Source organism: Lemur catta, chromosome 12 (genome assembly GCF_020740605.2).
Source record: "Lemur catta isolate mLemCat1 chromosome 12, mLemCat1.pri, whole genome shotgun sequence".
Lineage (NCBI taxonomy): Eukaryota > Metazoa > Chordata > Mammalia > Primates > Lemuridae > Lemur > Lemur catta.
The window spans coordinates 23,705,228-23,728,719 of record NC_059139.1 but is presented as its reverse complement, the minus strand read 5'-3'; the positions used below and the strand labels follow the sequence as shown (position 1 = coordinate 23,728,719).

Here is a 23,492-nt window from a genome sequence, read left to right as displayed (position 1 = left end):
GGGCAGCTCAATGGCTTACTTAATTTGTGTTAAAATATTTATTTAGCACCGTGATCCCCAATCCTTGGGCTGTGGACCAGTATTGGTTTGGTCCATGGCCTGTGAGGAACCAGCCACACATCAGGAGGTGCGCAGTGGGTGAGGAATCTGTATTTATAGCCACTCTCCATTGCTCACATCACCACATAAGCTCTGCCTCCTGTCAGATCAGTAGCAGCATTAGATTCTTGTAGGAGAACGAACTCTACTGTAAACTGCATGTGCAAGGGATCTAGGTTGCACTCTCCTTATGAGAATCTAATGCCTGATGATCTGAGGTGGAGCTGAGGCAGTGATGCTAGTGCTGGGAAGCAGCTGCAAGTCAGATTATCATTAGCAAAGAGGTTTGACTGCACAATAAATGTAATGCGCTTGAATCATCCCTGTCCCAGGTCCATGGAAAAATTGTCTTCCATGATACTGGTCCCTGGTGCCAAAAAGGTTGAGAACCACTGATTTAGCATATTAGTATGTTAGTAATGCCCTTAAAGGGCTTATAGTCAATGGGAGAGTTTATCCAGATAGGATTTGCATTTTAAGCTAATTAATCTCTGATTTTAACTTTTCTGAATATTATAGCAGTGCTGTCTTTTATATATTTTTCAATTCAATATTCAACATAGATTTATTTATTAACTGCTGTGTTTCAAGCTGTATGCAAGGTATTTTGGTGGATATAAACTTCAGTGGCACATAGTTTCTATACTTTAATAGAGAAAACAGGCTAAATGTGGTGGCTCATGCCTGTAATCCTAGTGCTTTGGGAGGATAAGGTGGGAGGATCACTTGAGGCCACTAGTTCAAGATCAGCCTGGGAAAATATAGCAAGACCTTGTCTCTACAAAAAAATAAACATTAAAAACAATTAGCTGAGCATAGTGGTGTGTACCTGTAGTCCTAGCTACTTGGGAGGCTGAGGTGGGAGGATTGCCTTGAGCTCAGGAGTTCGAGGTTACAATGGGCTAAGATTTCTGAGCTAAGATCGTGCCACTGTATTCTGGCCTAGGCAACAGAGTGAGACAGTATCTCCAAAAATGAATAAATAAATAAATAAACTAAGTAAGAAAATAGGACAAAACATTATTATAACTTAACATAGTATGATAAAAGTGCCGATAGTACAGTGGAGAAAGTGATATCAAGTGGAGGAAAGACAGGAAATACTTTATGTAGGAGATATCATTTGTGATAGGCATTGACAAATTGGCAGTCTTTACAAATTGAGCAGCTATAGGGAGAGAGAACATTGCAAGCATGTGCAAAGGCATTTGGTAAAACACAAGTTTTCGTTCAGTTTGGATAGAGTACATATTTAGGGCAGCAGTTGGAAATGAAAATGGGGAAATATATTAGCATCATAATCATGGAAGCCCACTTAAAATAATATTTCCTTGAATATTTCTTTTTAAAATGCAGGATGAATTCAAAAAGTGAATTCCATTGTTTCTTAAAATTTCATACTTAGTTCTTGATGTGCAAAATCTTTCCTTTCTTCAAAATTTGGATTCATTTCCCTCAATTTGCTATTATTTCAGGTTCAAGAAAAAGGGTCTGAATCTACCATTAAATATAACTCCAGCACAGATTTTTCAGGAAAAACTGCAGTGTTTTTTAGGTCAGCCAGCCTCTTTGGAAGCAAAAAATGAAATGGGCACTAAATATAAGCAATTTACAGGTATGTTATCTGTATAAAGTCTAACACTTGTATCAGGTTAATATAAACCTTATGATATTTTTAAAAGCTTATAAGTGTCAACAAATGTGTTAACACTTTGAAATAAGCTTATCAAAAATAAAAGTATGATATTTATAATTATGGGAGCATCCAAAATTGATGCCAGCTCAAAACACAAGGATTAATAACTGAATGATTTTCTGATTTTCCATACATACTTTTATGCTAATTGTATTTGGCTTCATTTGCATAATTTTCTTTTGCAGTCATAGATTCATAGAATCTCAAACCTGGAAGGGTATGTGGAAGTGATTTAGTTCAACTTTCACCTATTACATAAATCATGGATATTTTTTATTTGAAAATTTCAAAGTGGTATTAAAAAATTAAAAATAATATATTACATGTATTATATTTACTTAGGAATCCTATAAAATTTTTATGTTTTGCAGATGGAGGAATTTAGACAAAAAGCAATTTAATCAGTTATTGAAAGTTGTATATTGAATGGTAAAACCAGGACAATTGTGGGGCCCTCGTGTTTCTTTTAATGCTTACGGCATTAAGAAGTGAGACTTCTAACTCTAGATTCCTAAAACTTATAACTTTTTTTTGAGAGAATCCATAATACTTGGAAATCTAAGGGTAAACTTTTCTTTGAAATTTTTCTGTGCAAGTCTATTTTTAATTAATGAAAAGATACTGTTACTACATGAAAATTGAATTTTAAGAAAAGGACTAAAAAATCCCAAATCTGAACTTCTAGTTATGGCATTATGTTGTTTTAGATGATCTGAAAACTCTCCCACAGAGTTAAGAAACAAAGAGCAAGTAAAAACTCAAAGGATTTCACTCCTAGATGTTACCCAAAAGAAATGAAAACATAGGTCCACCCAAAGATCCATACATGAGTGTTTGTAGCAGCTTTTTCATAACAGACAAAATATTGGAAACACCCCAAATGTTCATCAACTGGTAAATGGATAAGCAAATTGCAATACGTCTGTAAAATGGAATAATAACAAAGAGGAGCAAACTACTGATAACATGTAACAACACAGATGAATTGCAGGACCATTATGCTAAATGAAAAAAATCATAAACTGACTACATACTGTATGGATCTATTAATATGGTATTCTATAAAAAACTATAGGAGCAGGAAACAGATAAGTGATTGCCTTAGAGTAAGGGGGGGGAGGGATTGACTACAAAGGAGCGTAAGAGAACTTTTTTGGAGTGATGAAAATGTTCTAATAGGCCTGTATAGATTTGTTAAAATTTATTGAACTGTATACTTTAAAAAGGGTGAATTGTATTATATATAAATTATGCCTCAACAAACCTGATTTTGAAAGAAAAAGTTCAGTAGATGGTTGAAGTTATTAGACTAGTTTAAGAGTGAATTAGTGAACTGGAAGGTGAATCTGAGCTTATATATAGAGATATATATAAGCAGAATATATATATAGCAGAATATATATATATATATAAGAGATATATATAAGAGAATATATATATACCTGCAGAATATATACAGATAAAAAGATAAATATATACAAAATATATAAAGATACAGAGTTGAAAAATATGAAAGAGATGTTAAGCCTTATATATAGAACAGAAAGATAATGTGTCTAATTGGAATTCCAATATTTCTTCACCAAATTCTGGACAGTGGCTACCTAAATTGAATATAGCAAAAATGTTAATATCAGAAAGGATAACAAGTCAGTAGATAAGTGTTTGTCATATTCTATACAATATGCTTACAATATTTCAGAATAGAAAGAAACTCTAAGTCTCCGATTCTGCCACTTGCATCTCCTTGCATTCTGCCTTCTGAGACATGTCCACATATATACAGATATTTACATAGTTGAAGCCATATTACATGTATAGCTATTTTGTGTTTTCTATAAGTCATTTTTTTTAATTTTTGTTATTATAAAAGTACTATCGTGGACTATTAAGAAAAGAAAAAAATTACTCTCCCACTGCCTTCACATAATATATATTATTTTGGTGTCTTTCTTGACATTCTTTTTCTCATTAATATTTTTTCAAATACTATTATTTTTTTACTCAGAACTATATTCCAGGAATATTTTTATCATATAGTTGTTACTACAATATCTTAGCTAATTCTGGAAAAAGTTTTTATGCTCTGATTGCCTATAATCTTTAATAGGAAAGTTGATAAATTTCTGTCTATGAGTTTGGATGTTTTGCATGTCAACCATTATATTCCTTCTTGACAGTCAGCTTTTTTAGATTTGAAATTTTATTCTATAAAATAGGATGAGAAGTTTAATATAAATTTTAACTCTTTTACCACATTTTGTATTTGATAGATCCCATTGAAGAAGAAGATGCAAATTTGCTATTTGGTTCAGTGCAAGAAGTACTGAAAGCATCAGTTATGGCTGATGCAGATATTCTGTCAGAGACATTTCAGCTTCTGATAGACTCCGCCAAGGACTTCAGTAAGAGACTCTGGGGCTTAGTGCCAGTCGGCTTGTATCTTCCGGCTCCTCCATTATTTTGTCCCCAGCCAGCTATTCTTAGTGAAGTAAGCTTAGTGCATTATCTTTTTAACTAATTTAAAGTTGATTTTGTCCTATTCTTAAAATAATCAGCTTGACGATAGTCATCACATTGAAAATGCAGGTTCTGAAGACAAACTTCTGGGTTCCAGCTTTGCTGTTTACTAATCGTATGATCTTAGGTAATGTACTAAACTGCTGTTTAATTTTCCTTATCTGTAAAATGCAGGTGATGATAGTACCTCTCACAGAATTATTGTAAAGAATGAGTGAGATATCCTGTAAAAGTTTCCAGCTCAGGACCTGAGACACATAGAAATTCTTTAATAAATGTTAAGATCATTGTAATAATATTGCAAAATTCAGAGATATTTCTCAATATCTGGACTTTTGAAAAGTAGCATTTGTTTAGGGTAACAAATAATGAATGTCAGAATTACAAGCCATACACTATTTCAGTCTTCTTATTTCTTTTGTCTTTTTGGAAAGACTTATTTTGATTTTTTTTTTTCTCCTGCACTATTTAATTGATAGTTGTGTCTTATAAATAGCAATACTGTATTCTCCTCAGGAACTTTTCCTCTGCTCTTATTACAAATCATAACATTACAATTAGCTGCTTTTAAGATTTAAAGTGTTATTGTAAATTATTTATATTTATATTTTAAAAATATTTGATTAATACTTTGAAGTGATTCTGGTATTGTTCCTTTACTGCTTCCCGTTTCACTGTGTTAGCTTCTATCTGTATCTAGATTTTTCTTTACTTCCCATTTGTTATATTTTGAGTTTATTTTGGTTTTTTGTTTTGTTTTGTTTTTTGAGACAAGAATCTCGCTCTGTCTCTAGAGTGCCGTGGTGTCAGCCTAGCTCACAGGAACTTCAAACTCCTGGGCTCAAGTGATCCTCCTGCCTCAGCCTCTCAAGTAGCTGGGATTACAGGTGCTCACCACCACGCCCAGCTAATTTTTTTCTATTTTTTAGTAGATACTAGGTCTCACTCTTGCTCAGCCTGGTCTCAAACTCTTCCCGCCTTGGCCTCCCAGAGTGCTAGGATTACAGAAGTGAGCCACTGCTCCCAGCCTAGAGTTATGTTTTGATAGGTTCAAAATTATTTCACTTGTTGATATTGCAAATATAATATATTACACATGGTAGGAATAAATAGTCCATGGCATTTTTCAATAATTCATCTTTCTCTCACATCTAAGTCTTCGATATATTGGTTTAGAAATTAGAAGGGACATTTAACGTAGGTTTGGATTTTCTGTGCTGATACCATTTTGAGTAGTCTGAGTGGTTACTATTTTTAGTAGTGCTTCATTTTATTATTTTTCATTAAAGTAATTTTCAGTGGTAGAATTTCTCCTAAATGTCACCATATATCAATTAGAATTCCTTGTGCTGCAAGCAATAGAAAATTTGGTCAAAATGGTTTAAACAATAAAGACACTTATTGGCTTACACAATTGAGAAACCCATTGTAGGAAGGTTTCTGACTCAGTTATGTTACCAAAGATTGGGCTGTTTTTTTCTCTTTAGTTTGTTTTCTAAGGTATCATCTTCACCCGAAAGCTGGGTCCCTTGGTGGGAGAAGGAAGGGTTCTAACAGCTTCTAAGGACACCTTGACCATGTCTACAGGACAAGGAGAGGGACAAAGAAAAACAGCAAAATTACTTCCGTCCCAGCATTCTAAGCAAGAATACTGAGATTTACTCTATGAGATTGGCTTAGGTCACATGCCTGTCCTTTAATCAGTCACCTTGGCTAGGGTTAATGCAAGGTACTTCTTGGCATGCGATTAGGGCCTTCCTTGGAAGCTGGGGATGTGAGATGAGCTTTCCCTGAATCATATGGGCTATGCAGGAGAGAGGTAGATACCCAAATAAAAACTAAGTACTGTTAAGAAGTGGGCAGGGTACTCACTTCGGCAGCACATATACTAAAATTGGAATGATACAGAGAAGATTAGCATGGCCCCTGCGCAAGGATGACACGCAAATTGTGAAGTGTTCCATATTTTTTTTAAAAAAGAAAAAAAAAAGAAGTGGGCAGGGAGGAAGGATATTGGGGAAGCAAATGTTTAGATACTCACATTATTTCATGCTCTGGGAAAATAATCTTTATCAACTGGTTTGAATAGCATTTATTCAACAAACGTTTATTGGGTCCAATAATACATGTGGGACTTTGTTCTGTGCATTATGGATAATACATGAAATGACAAGGCTTTGGTTTTAGGACTTCTCAGTACAGTAGGAAACAAACATAAATCAGTACAGAATAAATTGGTAAAAGCTACAATGGAAGTGTGAGCAAAGTGCTAGTATAGCACAGAGGGGCAGGGCTTCAGAGAGGAGGTGACATTGAATATTGTAGGATTTTTTGAGGCAGAGGAAGGGAAAAGATATTCTCCTTAGAAGGAGCTGTTTCTGTAACATTCCACCAGTGGAGTCAGGAATGGTGAACTTTAACTGATACAGGGTAAGACTTGGGATTAGGGTCAACTTAGCCCTTTATGTTGTTTGAGGGGAGAGAAATCTTTCCTTGACACTAGCAATAGCTATAGTTGAAATCTGAGAGCCTGTGCCTAAAAATTTCCTTCATAAATTTCCAGGAACATTCTAGTTTAAGAAGCACTGAATATCATTAGCCTATCTTTATTTTCACTTTAACAATTTAAATTCCTTATTACTAGCCCCTGAAATTGATTATTTTATTTTCCTCAGGAAGATGGTGATGATCTTCTTTTAAAAGCTGAAAAAGATAATCGCCAAAAGGTGTCTGGAATCCTACAGCGTGTTCTCTTGCTTTTCCGGGCAGCTCGATGTTCTTTTCCTGTAGCACAGTGGTATATCTTGCAGTTGAGGTGGGCAAGAAAAGTCATGCAGAAGGTATGGAAATGTCTTAAATCATTTATGTGCTGTGTTCACGAAAAATACCAATTTTTGTACTATAATGTTTATAACTGACATTTTCGCAAGTAATCCTGCCCTATAAATCCATAAACCTTAGGTTTATGTATAGTAAGCAATCTGGCCAGACCAGGTTCTTTCTGTGAAAGATAAGGACTCTGAATCTGGTCTCTAGGTTAGTTCCATCCTCTCTGGCAATAGAAAGTGTAATCTAGTCAGTTAATTCCAGGGAATTCCAGTTACTTCCCCTGCCCCTCATCCCTACCCCCCCACACACACATAATCATTGAAGATTTAAACTCAGTTTAGGGCTTCCTCCCTCTTCTCCCTGAGATATTATCTATATTTGTGGAGGCTTCTATGGGTTCAAAGCATGGAAAGTTAGAATTCGTTCTCGGCGGTTTCCTTTCAGTAGTCACCACTAGTCAGGGGCACCCTTGCTATCTTCTGAGACAGGCAATTGAGTTTGATTCCACAGCAGTCATCCCCTTCTATGCTGACTTCAACTGAGCTGTTGCTGCATTCTTCATCTGATCTCCAGCTGGTGGGACACCTGGTATGTCTCCTTATCCAGCTGCAAGTCCTTTGTAGGCCTGCTGTCGCTCTCTGAAATGTGGAAATAAATTTTATCATTTTCCAAATATTTTTAATTCAGCCTTTATTAAAATTAAAATTTTTTAAGAGACAGCATGTAACTTTAAAATTCAATTTAAAACAAGAATCTACAACTTCTTTTTGTAGGAACTTTTAGAGGGACTTTGAGAAGTTATCGAGTATTTTTGAAAATTAGACTTTTAGAGAAAGAAGGTTTGTAAAATTTGTATATAGCCTCTGTAAAAATATAAGTTAAAACTGTACTCATTTGATATTTTGTCATCACAATGGAGACAGAAATAGAATAGTGGTTGCCAATGGCAAGGGACAGGGGGGAAATGGGAAATGAGTGCCCAAGGTTTTCTTTTGGGGTCATGAAAATGTTCTGGAATTAGACAGTGGTGATAGTTGCCTAACTTTGTGAATATATACTACAAACCACTGAATTGTACACTTTTAAAGTGTAAATGTCAGCTGGGCACAGTGGCACATACCTATAGTCCCAGTTACTTGGGGTGCTGAGGTGAGAGGATCTCTTGAGCCCAGAAGTTAAAGACCAGCCTGAGCAACCTTATCTCTAAAAATAAATAAATAAAAGGCAAATTTTAGCCAGCAGTGCAGAGGCTCACCACTGTAATCCTATCAGTCTGGGAGGTCAAGGCAGGAGGAGGGTCACTTGAGGTCAGGAGTTCAAAACCAGCCTGAGCAAGAGTGAGACCCCACCTCTACTAAAAATAGAGAAACTTAGGTGGATGTGGTGGTGCATGCCTGTAGTCCCAGCTACTCCCAGCTGAAGCAGGAGGATTGCTTGAGCCCAGGAGTTGGAGGTCATGGTGAGCCATGATGATGCCATTGCACTCTAGGTCCGGCAACAGAGTGAGACTCTGTCTCCAAAAAAAAAAAAAAAAGGTAAATTTTATGGTTATGTGAGCTACATCTCAATTAAAAATGGTGCCAAAATAAATATTCTATACTCTATTAGTTTTCTATTTCCACCCTAACAAAATACCACAAATTTAGCAGCTCAAAAGAATATCATTTTATTATCTCACAGCTTCTGTGCTTCAGAAATCTAGGCAAAAGGGTGGTTCAGCTGGGTCTCTGCTTAGAGTTTCACAAGCCGAATCAAGGTCAGCAACAGAGCTGTATTCTTTTCTAGAGGTTCTAGGGGAAAATCCATTTCCAGTCTAATTCAGATTGTTGGAAGAATTCACTTCCATGTGGCTGGCTATGGGACTGAGGGTCCCCTGATTCCTTGCTGGCTCTATGTCTCCATCTCTTAGTACCATCCTGCTAGTAAATGCCATTAATGTATTTGACAGGAAGTCTGTCATTACCATGCTTACAAGGGAATTTGATTAGTTTGCATCTTTTTGGAAGTGACTAGTGGGAGGAGAAAATAGGTTGCAAGTCTGCTGGTTTTTTTGTTTGTTTGTTTTGGAGACAGGGTCTTACTCTGCTGCCTGAGTAAGAGTGCAGTGTCGTCGTCATATCTCACTGCAACCTCAAACTCCTGGGCGCAAGGGATCCTCCTGCCTCAGCCTCCTACGTAGCTGGGACTATAGGCACGCACCACTGCATCCGGCTGCCCTTTCCTTTTATCTGTAACAGACTTCTCCCACTTTTTATTCTTGATTTGTTAGAGAAATTGAGTAATTTGTTCTCTACCATATTCTAGATTTGTCTTATTGTTTCATCATTTAGTATCATTTAACTTGTTCCTCTTTCCTTTTATTTCCTGTAAACTGGTAATCTGCACTCACTGAGGTAGAGAGGTTTGAATAGATTTAGGTTTAAATTTTCTTAGAAATGAATTCTTTACATAAGTGTTGTGTACTTCTGTTGCACCATATCATGCAGCACGTGTCTCTGCTCATTTCACTCTTTGTGATGCTTTGAGATTGGTCAATGAATTTGAGTCATATCACATCATCTTATCAAGGTCCCCATCAACCCATCAACTTTTTACCTAATTCAACATTTATTGATGATCCTTACCTAGAGTCATTATTTTATTAGGGGTTGCCAAGTGGTGACTTCCTAATCCTGTCATTTATGGATTAGTTTTTAAAGTTATATATGTAACTTATATATGTAAATTTTTTGTATTTGTTTTTAGCTACTATACATAGTCTTATTTTGGGTGAGATTTAGATACCTAAATTTCTTTATTTTCTTTATTATGCCTGTGGGGAAAGCCAGGAACAAATAGCATTAAATTATCCTTCTACAGGTAAAACTAAGTGAGAAGAGAGTGCAAATGATTTAGTTAGAGTCTTTTTTCTCTTTTGAGATATAATCTAGTGAATTTCTTGAATTAAATTTGTAAATCTATGAAACTACAGTTAATTTCAGGGGTATATTCCTTACATAGTAGAAAACTGTGCCGTATTTTCCATTCTGTATGGTTTATCTTACCTGGTTCATTCTTTTATAGTTTCCTTAAAAAATGATTTATACTACTGATAACTAACATATTCTATTATTCTTTACTTTCAGATTCGAATGAAAGGGTCCCTTCCTTCGTTGAATCCTTTCCCTCAGTCATTACTTAATTATTGTAAAGGAGGTGTAGCATTCTTTATTCCTGGAGCAACTGGAGACCACAAGCTTGATGAAGTTTCCATTAGAGTAATAGGTTTGTCCAAAATGAACTGTTTGCTTAGATATTAGGCCTAAGTATGAATAATGATATATTTTTCATTTGATTTGGGAAAGTTTCTAAACTACTGACTCTTCAAAGTATAGTATGTTGTATGATATTTTACTTTGTGTTAACAAGTAAATACTGTATTTTGGCTAGGCGAGGTGGCCTGTAATCCTAGCACTCTGGGAGACTGTGGCGGGAGGATCGCTGGAGGTCAGGAGTTTGAGACTAGCATGAGCAAGAGTGAGACCCTATCTCTAAAAAAAAAAAAAAAAGAAAGAAAGAAAGAAAAAGAAAAATTAGCTGGGTTTTGTGACATGTACCTGTAGTCCCAGCTATTTGGGAAGCTGAGGCAGTAGGATCATTTGACCCCAGGAGTTTGAGGTTGCAGTAAGCTATGATGATGCCACTGCACTCCAGCCCGGGCAACAGAGTGAGACTGTCTCAAAAAAACAAAAACAAAAAAAATTGTATTTTAACAGCTGTGAATATATTAATACATGTGTTATATATGTGGCATTAAATTAGAAATGCATTATGTAATACAAATTGTGACACTTGTGACATTATTGTCATTGCTTTATATTTTAAATTTGGAATTTTAGCACTCAAGAATACCACTCTGTGGTCATCTTCTTATTCTTGGGATATACTGCCAACTATCATTAAGTAGACAAGGACTCTTTCAGTATTGACTCACCAGTTTTTGTTTCCTGCTGTTCTATCTTAACATACCCTGCCTAAGCTTTTCATTTTATACTCATGTCTGTTAGTCTTAATGGCTTTTATTAGCATACACATTATAATTTATTTAAGTTGTTATATGTTTAAGTGGTCTTTGGCATGACAGTTTCTTTTTTTATATTTTGAAATATTTCCTTGAGATAGATTCTCAGAAGTGGAATTGCTGAGTTAATGAATATGCCTATTTTATATCTCTTGAAACAGTATGCCAAATTTTATAATTCCTTCAGATTAATTTAATGAGAAAAAATAATGGTTTTATATTAGTATGTCTTTATTTTGATTAGTTATATTGAACATCTAGTATACTATTTGTGTTTCCTTTTATAAATTAATTTCTGTTAATTAATTTCTATGTCTAATTATCTGCATAAAAAATTTAAAAAGAAGTAAAACTTTAGATGCCATTCAACTCTTTTCTCCTCAGTGCTTAATTCTTATCAGTTCCATATATATTAATCCCTGCTCTTATCTCCAGACTTTGATAAAAATGTTTTTTGAGCCAGACATTGTAGTGGGAGCCTGTAGTCCTAGCTACTTGGGCGGCTGAGGCAGGAGGTTTGCTTGAGCCCAGGACATTGAGGCTGCAGTGTACTGTGATCACATCTGTGAAGAGTCACTGCACTCCAGCCTAGGCAACACAGTGAGACCCAGTCTTTTAAAAAATAAAAAAGTTCTTTTTTAACTCACTCACCCTTAGTACTAATGTTAAATAATATGTGTTCTGGGGCTCAGACTGTCTGTTTTTCCAACTGTAATGACATTAAAATGCTTCTTCATTGCTTCTCAGCTTAGTTTCAGAGACTTTTTATTTATTCTAACAAAAGAAAAGGGCCAGGCTGTTGTCACCTGAAAATGTATGTACAGTCCTATTTCATTTCTTAAAAACCTGGAACTGAGTTAAATTTACAGCAATCCCAGTTAAGAGTTTTGCTTATAAATAGAACATACTCCTTTGAAGTGATTTAAATAAAGATTCAAACATATATTTTTAATATTTTAATTTTGATCCTGATTGAGGTCCACTATTTAATTACTCTTTTGCTTGATTTGGTCTCTTGATTGTTGAGAAGTGATTTGGCTAGATTAAAACATTTCCTTTCCTATTCCTTTCCTGTCTCTCTTAATCTGTACAAGTTTCCTTTCCCCCATTTTTTTTTATGCCATGTATTTATTGAGGAAACCAGAGAATTTGTCAGTAGAACCTCTTTCATTCTGGTTTCAGTTGATTACTTTTTTTTTGGTATTCAAACTTTTTTGATCATGATTTACAATAAGATACAGATTTCACATCAAGATGGTACAAACAGGCCAGGCGCTGTGGCTCACACCTGTAATCCTAGCCCTCTGGGAGGCCGAGGCGGGTAGATCGCTCGAGGTCAGGAGTTCGAGACCAGCCTGAGCAAGAGCGAGACCCCGTCTCTACTAAAAATAGAAATAAATTATCTGGCCAACTAAAAATATATAGAGAAAAAATTAGCCGGGCATGGTGGCACATGCCTGTAGTCCCAGCTACTCGGGAGGCTGAGGCAGGAGTATCGCTTAAGCCCAGAAGTTTGAGTTGCTGTGAGCTAGGCTGACGCCACGGCACTCACTCTAGCCTGGGCAACAGAGCGAGACTCTGTCTCAAAAAAAAAAAAAAAAAAAAAAAAGATGGTACAAACACACACCTCTGTAAAATTAAAATGAAAATTCAATGAACTATCCTTACTTTTACTATGAGCAATGCACTCTTGATGTTTTCTATTCTATTCTGTTCTATTTTTTTAAATGGTTGAGAGCCACCGAATTGATTTTATAGCTTAATAATTAGTAATAGATTATAATCCACAGTTTGAAAAATATAGATAAAGGATGCTTTTAGCTGAGTGGTTGCTTAGTATACTGCTGCACTCTCTCTTGTTGATTCTTGGCCTTAGTTGTATCCCCGCATGCCTGTGAAACACATCTGTTAGCAATGGTGCCTTTCTCAAAAGATTGGGCCATGCTTCCCTGGTAGAATCTCTCAGAATCTGGTGTGCAGGTGTGGGATGTAGTGGAAAAATGTCCGTAGGGGGGACCCTGATAGTCCCCCTGGGGGGATGTACCCACCACCCTCCCCCTCTTAGGGTGGATAGGACTTGTTGAAGACCAGCTTTCGGCCTACTTTCCATAATGACTGTACTTTCTGGTTTTGTAATAGTCACTTAAAAAGATACATTAAGTAGCTTCCTAAAGAAAATGAAAATACTGACCACTACTATAAAAGTCAGTTTAGTGTAAAAAAAGGCTTATTAAAAAAATTAAGGCATAAATGAATGACTGTTAAATTTTAGGGTATTACCTTTCTTCCTCCACAGGAAAAGGTGCTATTCCACAGAATGGTAGAGAAGATGGTTTTTACTTAATTGGTTACATTTTAGTTATAATAAAAGAAATTAAATTTAAGATTAGCAGACCAGTAGAAAATTGTTTTGCTATCTGGATAGTGAGCCCTTCGCATTGTATATAGTTAAATCATGATCTCCATACAACAAAATACTATGTTGGCAATACAGAGACTTCTTATGTTTATGTTATCGCCATGAAAAGATATCCAAGATATATTAGGTGAAAAAAAGCTAATTGCAAAATAGCATACATAATATTATTTTATATATCTTTGTGTAGTTGTATTGTTTTAATTAAATTATTCAATATTAGAAATGTTTTTAGTATTAAAAAATGTTAAGCATAAATCAATAAGTCATTTTCCAAATAAATTAACTATACAATGTAGAGCTATGTACATTGGCTTTAAAAAATAATCTAAAATATACTATAACATTAAAGAGAAAATAACTTGATAGTAAATAGTTATTTACTCTACAAATATGTTTTCAATATTTTCATGTAACTAATATGCACAAAATACTCTAGAATAATATGCATAAAAATTCTGGAAGGATCTCCATGACTTTTACATAAAGACTTTTATATAAGTTTACAATGAACATGTATTTCTTTTATAATCAACAAAATAAAGACACTTATTAAAAAAAAACAGCAGAGGTGGAGTTTTTATGATGTTAATGTACCTACTCATGCAGCTTTCTTATTTATATTCCTGCTTTAGGTTGCTTCAGAGAACTTTGTGCTTTGTGTTGGATGCTGCATGTCCGTGATAAGTTATCCTATAGTTGCAGGCAATATCAGAAAGCAAGAGAAAATAGAAGGGGAGAAAAGGTATTTACTAGAACAAGAATAAGAAAAATGAACAAACATTACTTGGATATTAATGCTTAATAGAAGATTTTGCTATTTATAGCAAAAGTTTCTTTGTACTCATTCTGGTCTATCCATTTAAAGTGAAAGGGAAATGAATTTTTTCAATATCCATTTAGGACTTCGAAGTGGAGTTTGATTCTTGTGTGGTTGAGCACTGTCTCAGTACGGTGGAATGGGCTTATAGAATGCTGCCTTTCTCTCGGTTTTTTAATATCGAAGATCTTATTCAGGATGTAATTTTGAGTCTTATTGGAGAACTGCCACCAATCAGACAGGTAATGTGATTGTAGATAAAAATAAACTAAATCGGAGTCAGAGATAACGGATTTTTTAAAAAAATTTTAATTAAGAATGATGTTGCCTTTCTGTGCCTGGCTTATTTCCCTTAGCATTATATCTTCTGGGTTCAGAAAGGCAAATACTATATGGTCTTATGTATGCATGGAATCTGAAAAATTCAAGCTAGAAGCAGAGAGTAGAATGTTGATTGCTGGGGCTAAGGATGTGGTAGAAATGGGGAGATGTTGATCACAGGGTACAAACTTTCAGTTATAAGGTGAATATTTCTGGGGATCTAATGTACAACATGGTGACTATAGTTAATAGTATATTGTTTAAATGAAATTTGATAAGGGAGGGGATTTTAAGTGTCCTCACCCTACACATACGCGCACGCATGCGCACACACACACACACACACACACACACACACACACACACAAAGTAGTAACTATGTGTAGTGATAGATGTGTTAATTAATTTTACTGTGGTAATCAGCACAAAATGTGTACATATATTAAATCATGTTATAAACCTTGAATATACACAATTTTTGACAATTAAATATTTTAAAATTAAAAAAAGAAAGTTAATGCTGAATTCCTATCCGCAGACTCATGCTCAAGGAGAGGCTTTGACCTGAGATCAAATGATTAGTAATAAATATGCATTTATGTTTTAAGTTAAAAAGTTTGAGTAATGAAGAGGAAAAAAAGAATGATGTTGCTTAAAAAACTTAAATTTTTTTTCTGAAGGTAGCAGAAATTTTCGTGAAAGCATTTCCCAATCCTAAAGATGTAAGGGTTCCTTTAAGAGAAAAATATCATTCTCTTCAACAGAGACTCAGACACTGTGTTGTAAAAGGTATTTGTAATTTCTCAGATATCTAATAGATAAATTGCTGAAGATTCTTTTTGTTTGAAAGCATTTATTTTCTGTTGCTTATGTGTCTATGCATTTTTGCCATTCCCTAGAGATAGGAGTATGAGAAGGCAGAAGCACTTTCCCATTGCAGAAAAATTAGGCCAGGTGTGGTGGCTCATGCCTATAATCCTAGCACTTTGGGGAGGCCAAGGCGAGAAGATCCCTTGAGGCCAGGAGTTCAAGACCAGCCTAGGCAACAAACAGCTAGACCCCTCTTCTACAAAAAATAAAAAAAAAAAAATTGACGTGGTAGCATGTGCCTGTAGTTCCAGCTACTGGGGAAGATCCTTTGAGCCCAGGTGTTTAAGGTTGCAGTGAGCTATGATGATGCCACTGCACTCTAGCGAGACAGTGACAGAATGAGACTCTCAAAAAACCCAAAACCAAAAACCAGCTCTGTTTCTTTTAAACTATATGGAGCTGATATCACATCATAGCTCTGTCAGTCAGTAACTGTGTGACCTTAGGCAAGTTGCTCAGTCTCTCTGAGCCTCATTCCTTATTTGTAAAATGGGTATATTATTATCAGCTTTATGAATGTGTATTGAGAGATTAAATAAGATATATAAAACAAGCACATAGTGCTTTGCATTTTGCAGGTATTTATTGAAAAGCAGTATTATTTCTCTCCCTTTATGGTTAAATGTACAATTCACTGGCATTAAGTGCATTTACAATGTTGCAGAAATTTTTAAAGAATTCAAATTACCTTCTTTTTTAGAACTATAATCTAGTATTTAAGTCTAGGTATGTCTTGTGAGTTCACATTATTGCATTAATATACTTATTTGTGATTCATATTTAATACTTTTTTTGACATTTTCTAAAATGTTCTGTTTATGTGTTAATAATGTTTAAAATTTTTTCTGTTGAAAGAACCTCCCTTGCTGTTGTTTCCTATTACTTGTAGTAAGAAAGGTGTCCTTGGTTTCTTTTGGCTAAAATTATCCTTATTTTTTCTTATTCTCTACTCCATGGGAATGGGAAAAAAAAATTAGTCTTTTTAAAAATAATTACCCTTCTGATTTTTGAAATAATTAAAAGACTTAAAAATTTTTTTTCCAGGGCACATTTTTGGGGAAGGGGGTCTGGGTTCTTTCTCTTTTGTTGTTTTGTAACAGACCTTCTTTAGCTTCTGCAGTTCTACTTTAAAATGTAGACCAAAGATTTTTAACGAATATTGAAGAAAACATGATCTGTGAGAATATGGAAATAAGCCTTAGTTGTCAGTTAGGTTTCATGTCCCAAGGTGGGGCCAGAACTGGATCCTGTTATGTCTTGAGTTTGAAACATTTTAATGAACCATAAGGCCTTTTATTTTTTTCTTTCTAGGTCCCCAGACTGAGGAAATGATGTCTGGTATCATGCATTCTATCCATAAAGTGAGGGCAAAAGCCCTAAAACGTGTGCGGAGAAATATAGGCTCTTTTGAGATGAATATATGGGAACCAAGTGAAGAAGAAAAACCAGATGAGGCTCCAGGTTTTGACAGGTTTTCCTTGGGGACTAGTTTGAGCAGAAGTACACTCACAGAACTGGGAAATTCTGTGGTTCACAGTGATGCAGATACAGCAGATACATTCTCTGAAGTTTTGTTGGTTGAAGAAACAAGTAGGACACATTTCTATCAAAGGTACAGTTGAGATCTCTTAATAACAAGCATTGGGAAGAGATGTTTAGAGGCCAGTTGCAGTGGCTCACACCTGTAATCCCAGTACTTTGGAAGGCTGAGATGAAAGGATCTTTTCCGCACAGTTCAGAGTTACACTGAGCTATATGATTGTGCCACTGCACTCCAGCATGGGCCACAGAGGGAGACCCCATCTCTAAAAAATTAAATGAATGAATGAATGAATGTTTTCAGTATTTTCGTGCAACTGATAAGCTGATTTCTAGTGCCGGCAACACTTACTGATTGTGCTATTAACAATACGAATGATAATTGCCACCCTCTCTGCTCATTAGGCTATTAGGAGCATAAGATGAGGCTACTAGGAGCAAAAAATTCATTTTGAGTATCACTGAGATGGGAAATAATTTTGCCATCTGACATTATAAAATCACATGAGTAGATAAAATTATTGAGTTCACTGGAGGACTTTTAGAGGTTTTTTTTTTTTAGTAATCTTTAGATTTAAATAGTCTGAGATTAGTGGTTAGTCATTATTTTTAAGGGTTTTCAGGGAGGGAAGTTACACATTCATCTTTGAAACTTGTCTATAAATTGTTGGGAAATTCTTGCTTATTGTCTAAACCTATGTTACTATTATTTAAGCTGATTTTTTTTCTTTATAATTCCAGTATCTACAATGTAGTTTATCCTTCTCATGGTTTAAAAACTCTTTAGTCAACAATATTCTTGCTTAAGTCAAATAATCATATCTAGTTAAACTATCTAATAGCATTTTAAATATAAAAGGTGTGCTTGTTTCACAAAACAACTGCACGTTTAAATGTTAGCATGGGAATACGCTAATGGCTGCTTATTGTGCTTTCTCAGTAAGAGATGTGATGACTTCAGTCCAGGTGCCCAATACCTCTTCTCTTATCGAGGGAACAAAGGATGTGTGTTCTCCCAGTAAGGACCATGTTGAAACAGATTTAAAAGGAATTGTGGTTGGGCAGCTAAAGTGCCTAACAGGTTTCATAGTAGCTGAGAGGGTTTAGAAAAAATTCCCAATTTTTGTGTGATAAAACAAAAAAGGGTAGTTCTGCTTGTTGCACATGATCTAAGGGGGATACACAAGAAAGAAACAAACCCTAAATTAAGATGTGTACCTTATGATTTTTATTGACTTTGTATTCCCAAAGTCTGATCTATTAAAGGATTTTTTTACCTCAAGAAAAAACATTCATGTGCTCTTATATAGTGACTTCTGTAAGTACCTTTTAATCTCTTTTAATACAAATTTTCCCTTTTGATATTAAAGTATTATATTTTTTGACTTCATAGAATGTTCTACTCTTGAACACTTAGTAATTATTTAATCCAACCTCATTTAAAAGATAATTGAGGCACAAAAAAGATACATGACTTAATCAGCAGAGAGAATTTTTGATGGCAATTCTAGATCAGTTTTAGTGATTAAATTTTTAATTTTGTCTTTTTTCTTTTCTTTCTTCTTTTGGTTATAGAAGTGCCCTAAATCATACGGAATTAACATTGATTGGTAAGCACAGTGATAAAAAGGAAATATGTCATCAGAAAGAAAACCCTAAAAGGAAAGAAGATCGTGAAAAGTTATCACAAAGTACTCTTCCTATAATAGGTGTTTGGGAATTTGAACGTGATGATGATGAATATATTAAATTCCTTGATCTCTTCTTGAGTTACGTTCTTGAAAAAGATCTACATAGTGCTAGGGATCTTGGCATTCCATTTCTAACCAGCTTTTCTGGGCAGCTTAGAGAACATGAGCTTAATTCTTTACTTTTTGACGTACATACAACATTAAAACGACGTCAGGGCAAAACTAAAAGCCAAAATGTGTTTAGAGCTGGCTCTTGCTTTGTTGCTGCTCCTGAGTCATATGAATCTGAAAAATCATCCTCTTTAAATGAAGGATATACCATAAATTTAGAAAACCAGACACTTTCAACTTCAGTAATGTTTAACCAAGGGATCACACCATTTTTAGAGAACCCTTTGAATGAAGTCCATAAAAATGAAGGAAAGAGTGGATTGTTCGGTTTAAAACAAAAGTCAATTTACAGAATACAAGATGACAATCGAGAGAAACCTCTAATCCAGAGATCATCAAATATTTTTTGGAGTCCCAAGTCCATTAAAACTAGAAGATGTATTTTCAGAGCAATTCAGTGCGATGATATTAACCCTCAGGAAGATCTTCCTGTAGCCCTAGAGAACACATTTGGCAGTATAGGAAGACTGCTGGAATGGATGATAAGGTGGTCTGATAGGAGACTGCTCTGTGATTCTGGGATAACTGAGTCATTCTGTGAGTACAGTCCAGTACTTCGTGTAAAGACCTCTACAGCTGCCATTCTTACATCATTATGGCTTTTGGAACAACCCTATTTTGCTCCATATAAGGCAAAAAATGGCATTATTAAGGTAAATATATCGATTGTTTATTACATGCAAATGAGAATTCCAATTTTAGAATAAAACGGTGTTTATGTTTTTCCACCCATTAAAGAATCACTAAGTAATGGAAGATTAATGACAATGTTGATTATAACCTGTATCACCTAAATTTTTTTCTTCAGGTGGTTCCTTTAATTCTTTCTTTTTTTTTTTTTTTTTTTTTTTTTGAGACAGAGTCTCACTTTGTTGCCCGGGCTAGAGTGAGTGCCATGGCGTCAGCCTAGCTCACAGCAACCTCAAACTCCTGGGCTTAAGCGATCCTCCTGCCTCAGCCTCCCGAGTAGCTGGGACTACAGGCATGCACCACCATGCCCGGCTAATTTTTTCTATATATATTTTTAGTTGGCCAGATAATTTTTATTTCTATTTTTAGTAGAGATGGGGTATCGCTCAGGCTGGTCTCGAACTCCTGACCTCAATCGATCCACCCGCCTCGGCCTCCCAGAGTGCTAAGATTACAGGCGTGAGCCACCGCGCCCGGCCGGTTCCTTTAATTCTTAAAAATAAAGTGCAAGTGCTTTCAGACAGGCTGTGAGGTTTTATGTATGTTCACAAAAAAGAAAAAGGAAAGGAGGTAATTTTAAGTGATTTACATTTATATTATTCCTCCCTGAAGTTTCAGGTTTTGGTTCAGATGAAGAAGGACTAATTAGCTATCCAGTTTTAATTACTGATATCTCATCAGATGCATTAGGGGATCATTTTTCTTATACTCTTAACCCAGAAGAAGTTGGAGAACCAAACCTAGAAAGACAGGTGTTAGTAGAGGAGTTAGTGCTAATTAGCTATTCTTTCTTTTCTCTAGTCAATGGCAAATACCTTCATTCTAAAACGGTTTGTTCTAGGTTGAAGAGGTGGGGGGGCGGGGCGGGAATTTGTTTTGTTTTCATTTTGTGTTTGTGAATTTTTTCTTTTTTTTTTTTTGAGATCAATTTCTGTTATCCTAAGGTATACAGTTTATATAATACTGTGATATTTGTTGTCTTTGAAATTTATATTTCTAGGTAATATATACATAAATTTTTAAGTGAGACAAAAGGGCTATATCCGTGGTATTTTTAGCTGCATGTATTTTTTGTCTACTATGTCATTTCAAAATAATTACTGAATGTCTTTAAAATAGCAAAGAGGGCTGGGCACAGGGCTCGCACCTACAATCCTAGCACTTTGGCAGGTCGAGGTGAGAGGTTTGCTTGAGGCTAGGAGTTCAAGAGCAGCCTGAGCAACATAGCAAGACCCTGTCGCTACAAAAAATAGAAAAATTAGCCGGGAGCATGGAGGCACACAACTGTAATCCGAGCTACTCAGGAAGCTGAGGCAGGAGGATCATTTGAGCCCAGGGGTTTGAGGTTGCAGTGAGCTGTGATGATGCCCCTGTACTCTAACCCAGGCAAGCGAGCGAGACCCTATCTGAAAAATGAAATAGCAAAGAAAATGAGATGAGAATATTCTTTTTTTTTTTTTGCCATTGTTTTGTGGCCTGAAAACAAATTTGTAAGACTGATTTCTTTTGAATAGTATTTAAATAGTCAAATTTGCTTTTTCTAGTTGGAATAGAGACGATCATTGCTTCAGCAACAAATATTGAGTTGTAGAAATGTGATAAATACTTGATAAATGAATAAGAGAATTAATCAGAAGAAGTTATGTAGAAAGTATGAATAATTTTAAAATATATTGAAAAACAAGAGTTCAGTAACAGATACTAAATAGTATAAATGGTTTGTTTTAGGTAGTAGAGAATCATTACACCGGGTCTCAGATTGTTCCCAGTATTGAGAAGGAGCACAAAACAGATGCTGGCTGTTTAGCTGCAGTAGCAAGTCAAGGTGGAACTGAGGAAAGAAATGATCAGAATAAATCTTGTCAAAGTATCTTGAAGTAAGTTGCCGATTATGATTATTACCTTCCTTTTCAATGGAAGGTACTTGGTTTAATGGTGTTTTGGCTTAGAGGGAAGAACTGAACCCTTAAAAGTTAAAGGAATGAGCATTGCTTTGAACTAAAGGAACAGGAAGTAAACTTTCTGAAGTGCTTTAACAATTCATTGCAAATTATATTTTTCCTTGTTGGTCTAGCTCTTATCTTCTGAGAGAGCAGTTAATTCCTGTATTATGTTAATCTATTTTCCATGTCAGAGGAAGTTGAACTAATCGTTTCATCCATTTTTACATATGAAGTAATACTAGGAGTAATACATCTTTGAATACCAAGGCAAAAGCCCTTAAAGCTTGAAGAGTCCTTTGTGAGAATGGTAAATTTACATAAATTAAAATTATTCTAATATTCTGAGTAAATAAAAACTAGGATGTTCAGTCATTCATTGAACAATCTTTTACTGAGCTTCTACTATATACCAGAACTGGTTTTTAAAAAATACCATATACATATGAAACCTGTTCTTTGTTTTCAAAAAGCTGAATCAAATGAAAAGCACGCTCTTTGTCTCTAAGAATGAGTTGTAATTTTAGCTGCTGCATTTTTGTCAGTAGAATGCCAACTGAAGCAAAAAATCCTGAAGTAAGAGAAATCAATGATGAGATTATTTCCATCACTCATAATACTGAAAAAGAATTTATAGATATCAATGAAGATCTTTTAGAAGTAGAAACATTTACACAGGAGGAAATGGATATGCACATATCAGACTATGAAGGTCAGTTCATTTAAATAATTTTTTCTTTGGCTTTATTAATGTGAAATTGATAAATGATATTATCTGTGATAACTTACTTAGTCTTATATTTAAGTTAGAGTATTTGCAATAGCTTGAAACCAAAAATTAAAAGATAATGTAATATTTATGAAATATTGAACATATTAACTCATAACCTTGGTTTTAGTAAATCCAAGGAGATCTAAGGTATTTTTGTGTTAGCAGCTCTGTTACAATTGTTAGGCTTTTTGCTCTGCTTATGTAATAATTATGGCCTCTTAATTCCTGTCAACCAACTCTATAACTATCTCCCTGGGCAGTTTTCCTTAAAACAGAAACTCTCAGAGTTTTCTGTGGAATTATACATACTGATATGAGGTCTCTCAGGGGTCGGGGTCGTCTGGGATTTACTTGATGAAGAGGGAATAGTCTCTAGGTGTTTTTAAAGACAGTCTTTGTAAGGAAGATGAAAATATTTCTGTCATTTTTATTCCTGTAACATTCCCTGAACCTTCTAAAAAGTCAATAGATTATTTTTTTAAATGGTCAGTTTTCTCTTCCTCTTTATTTCTTGCTAGAAGACACCAAAGAACCTGTTGGAGGTCTCAAAAGTCCCAATATTGCCATTTGTACACTGACTTTACCACAACAGTTAGAAGTAAGTCAATAAATAGTGGATAAAATTATTCAACTTTTATTTTGTCTAGTACTTAAATTATATGTATTGTTATTCATGTTATTAAATACATGACAGCAAGGCTATCTCTTAAAAGTGCACAATGGATTATAGAACATCGCCATGCCATGCAGCATTTTTCTTTCACTCAAGCTCTACTACATTGTAGTAACCTGTTTGATAATTTCAGGCAATGAAATTTTCATCCCATAAACTGCTTTAGCAAATTAATCAAGTGGTGAAGAGCATCCTTTATTTAAAAAGTGTAATTAAGCTATAGTATGCAGTTTTTGTATGTATGTGTACTTTTTGTATTATTTGTTTTCTTAGCAACTATGTACACTGACTTCCCAGGGAGAACATAGACATTTTCAATCTTAGTAACAATTCTTTTAAAAAGGATTAGTTTTTCCTGATTTTATAGTTTTTTCACAGGGTAATC

General features: G+C 34.9%; 1 protein-coding gene and 1 non-coding gene across 3 annotated transcripts in view; both read left to right on the top strand.

Annotated features, from left to right (window-relative positions):
• The first annotated feature begins 4,065 nt into the window (after positions 1-4,065).
• The window catches only part of CPLANE1 (ciliogenesis and planar polarity effector complex subunit 1), a 67,203-nt gene continuing 47,776 nt past the window's right edge, over positions 4,066-23,492 (top strand). For both annotated transcript variants that reach the window (XR_006738670.1, XM_045566524.1), the window contains exons 1-11: positions 4,066-4,286; positions 6,991-7,155; positions 10,270-10,408; positions 14,256-14,365; positions 14,524-14,682; positions 15,442-15,550; positions 16,943-17,243; positions 18,746-19,685; positions 21,451-21,599; positions 22,208-22,374; positions 22,953-23,032. Coding sequence is in view for 1 of the 2 variants with exons in the window: in XM_045566524.1 (XP_045422480.1) it covers positions 4,137-4,286; positions 6,991-7,155; positions 10,270-10,408; positions 14,256-14,365; positions 14,524-14,682; positions 15,442-15,550; positions 16,943-17,243; positions 18,746-19,685; positions 21,451-21,599; positions 22,208-22,374; positions 22,953-23,032 (2,469 nt within the window). In the remaining variant the exon portion in view is untranslated. The remainder of the gene's footprint in view (positions 4,287-6,990; positions 7,156-10,269; positions 10,409-14,255; positions 14,366-14,523; positions 14,683-15,441; positions 15,551-16,942; positions 17,244-18,745; positions 19,686-21,450; positions 21,600-22,207; positions 22,375-22,952; positions 23,033-23,492) is intronic.
• LOC123648683 lies at positions 6,180-6,285 on the top strand. Its single transcript, XR_006738711.1, has one exon. It is a non-coding gene; the product is annotated as a U6 spliceosomal RNA (small nuclear RNA).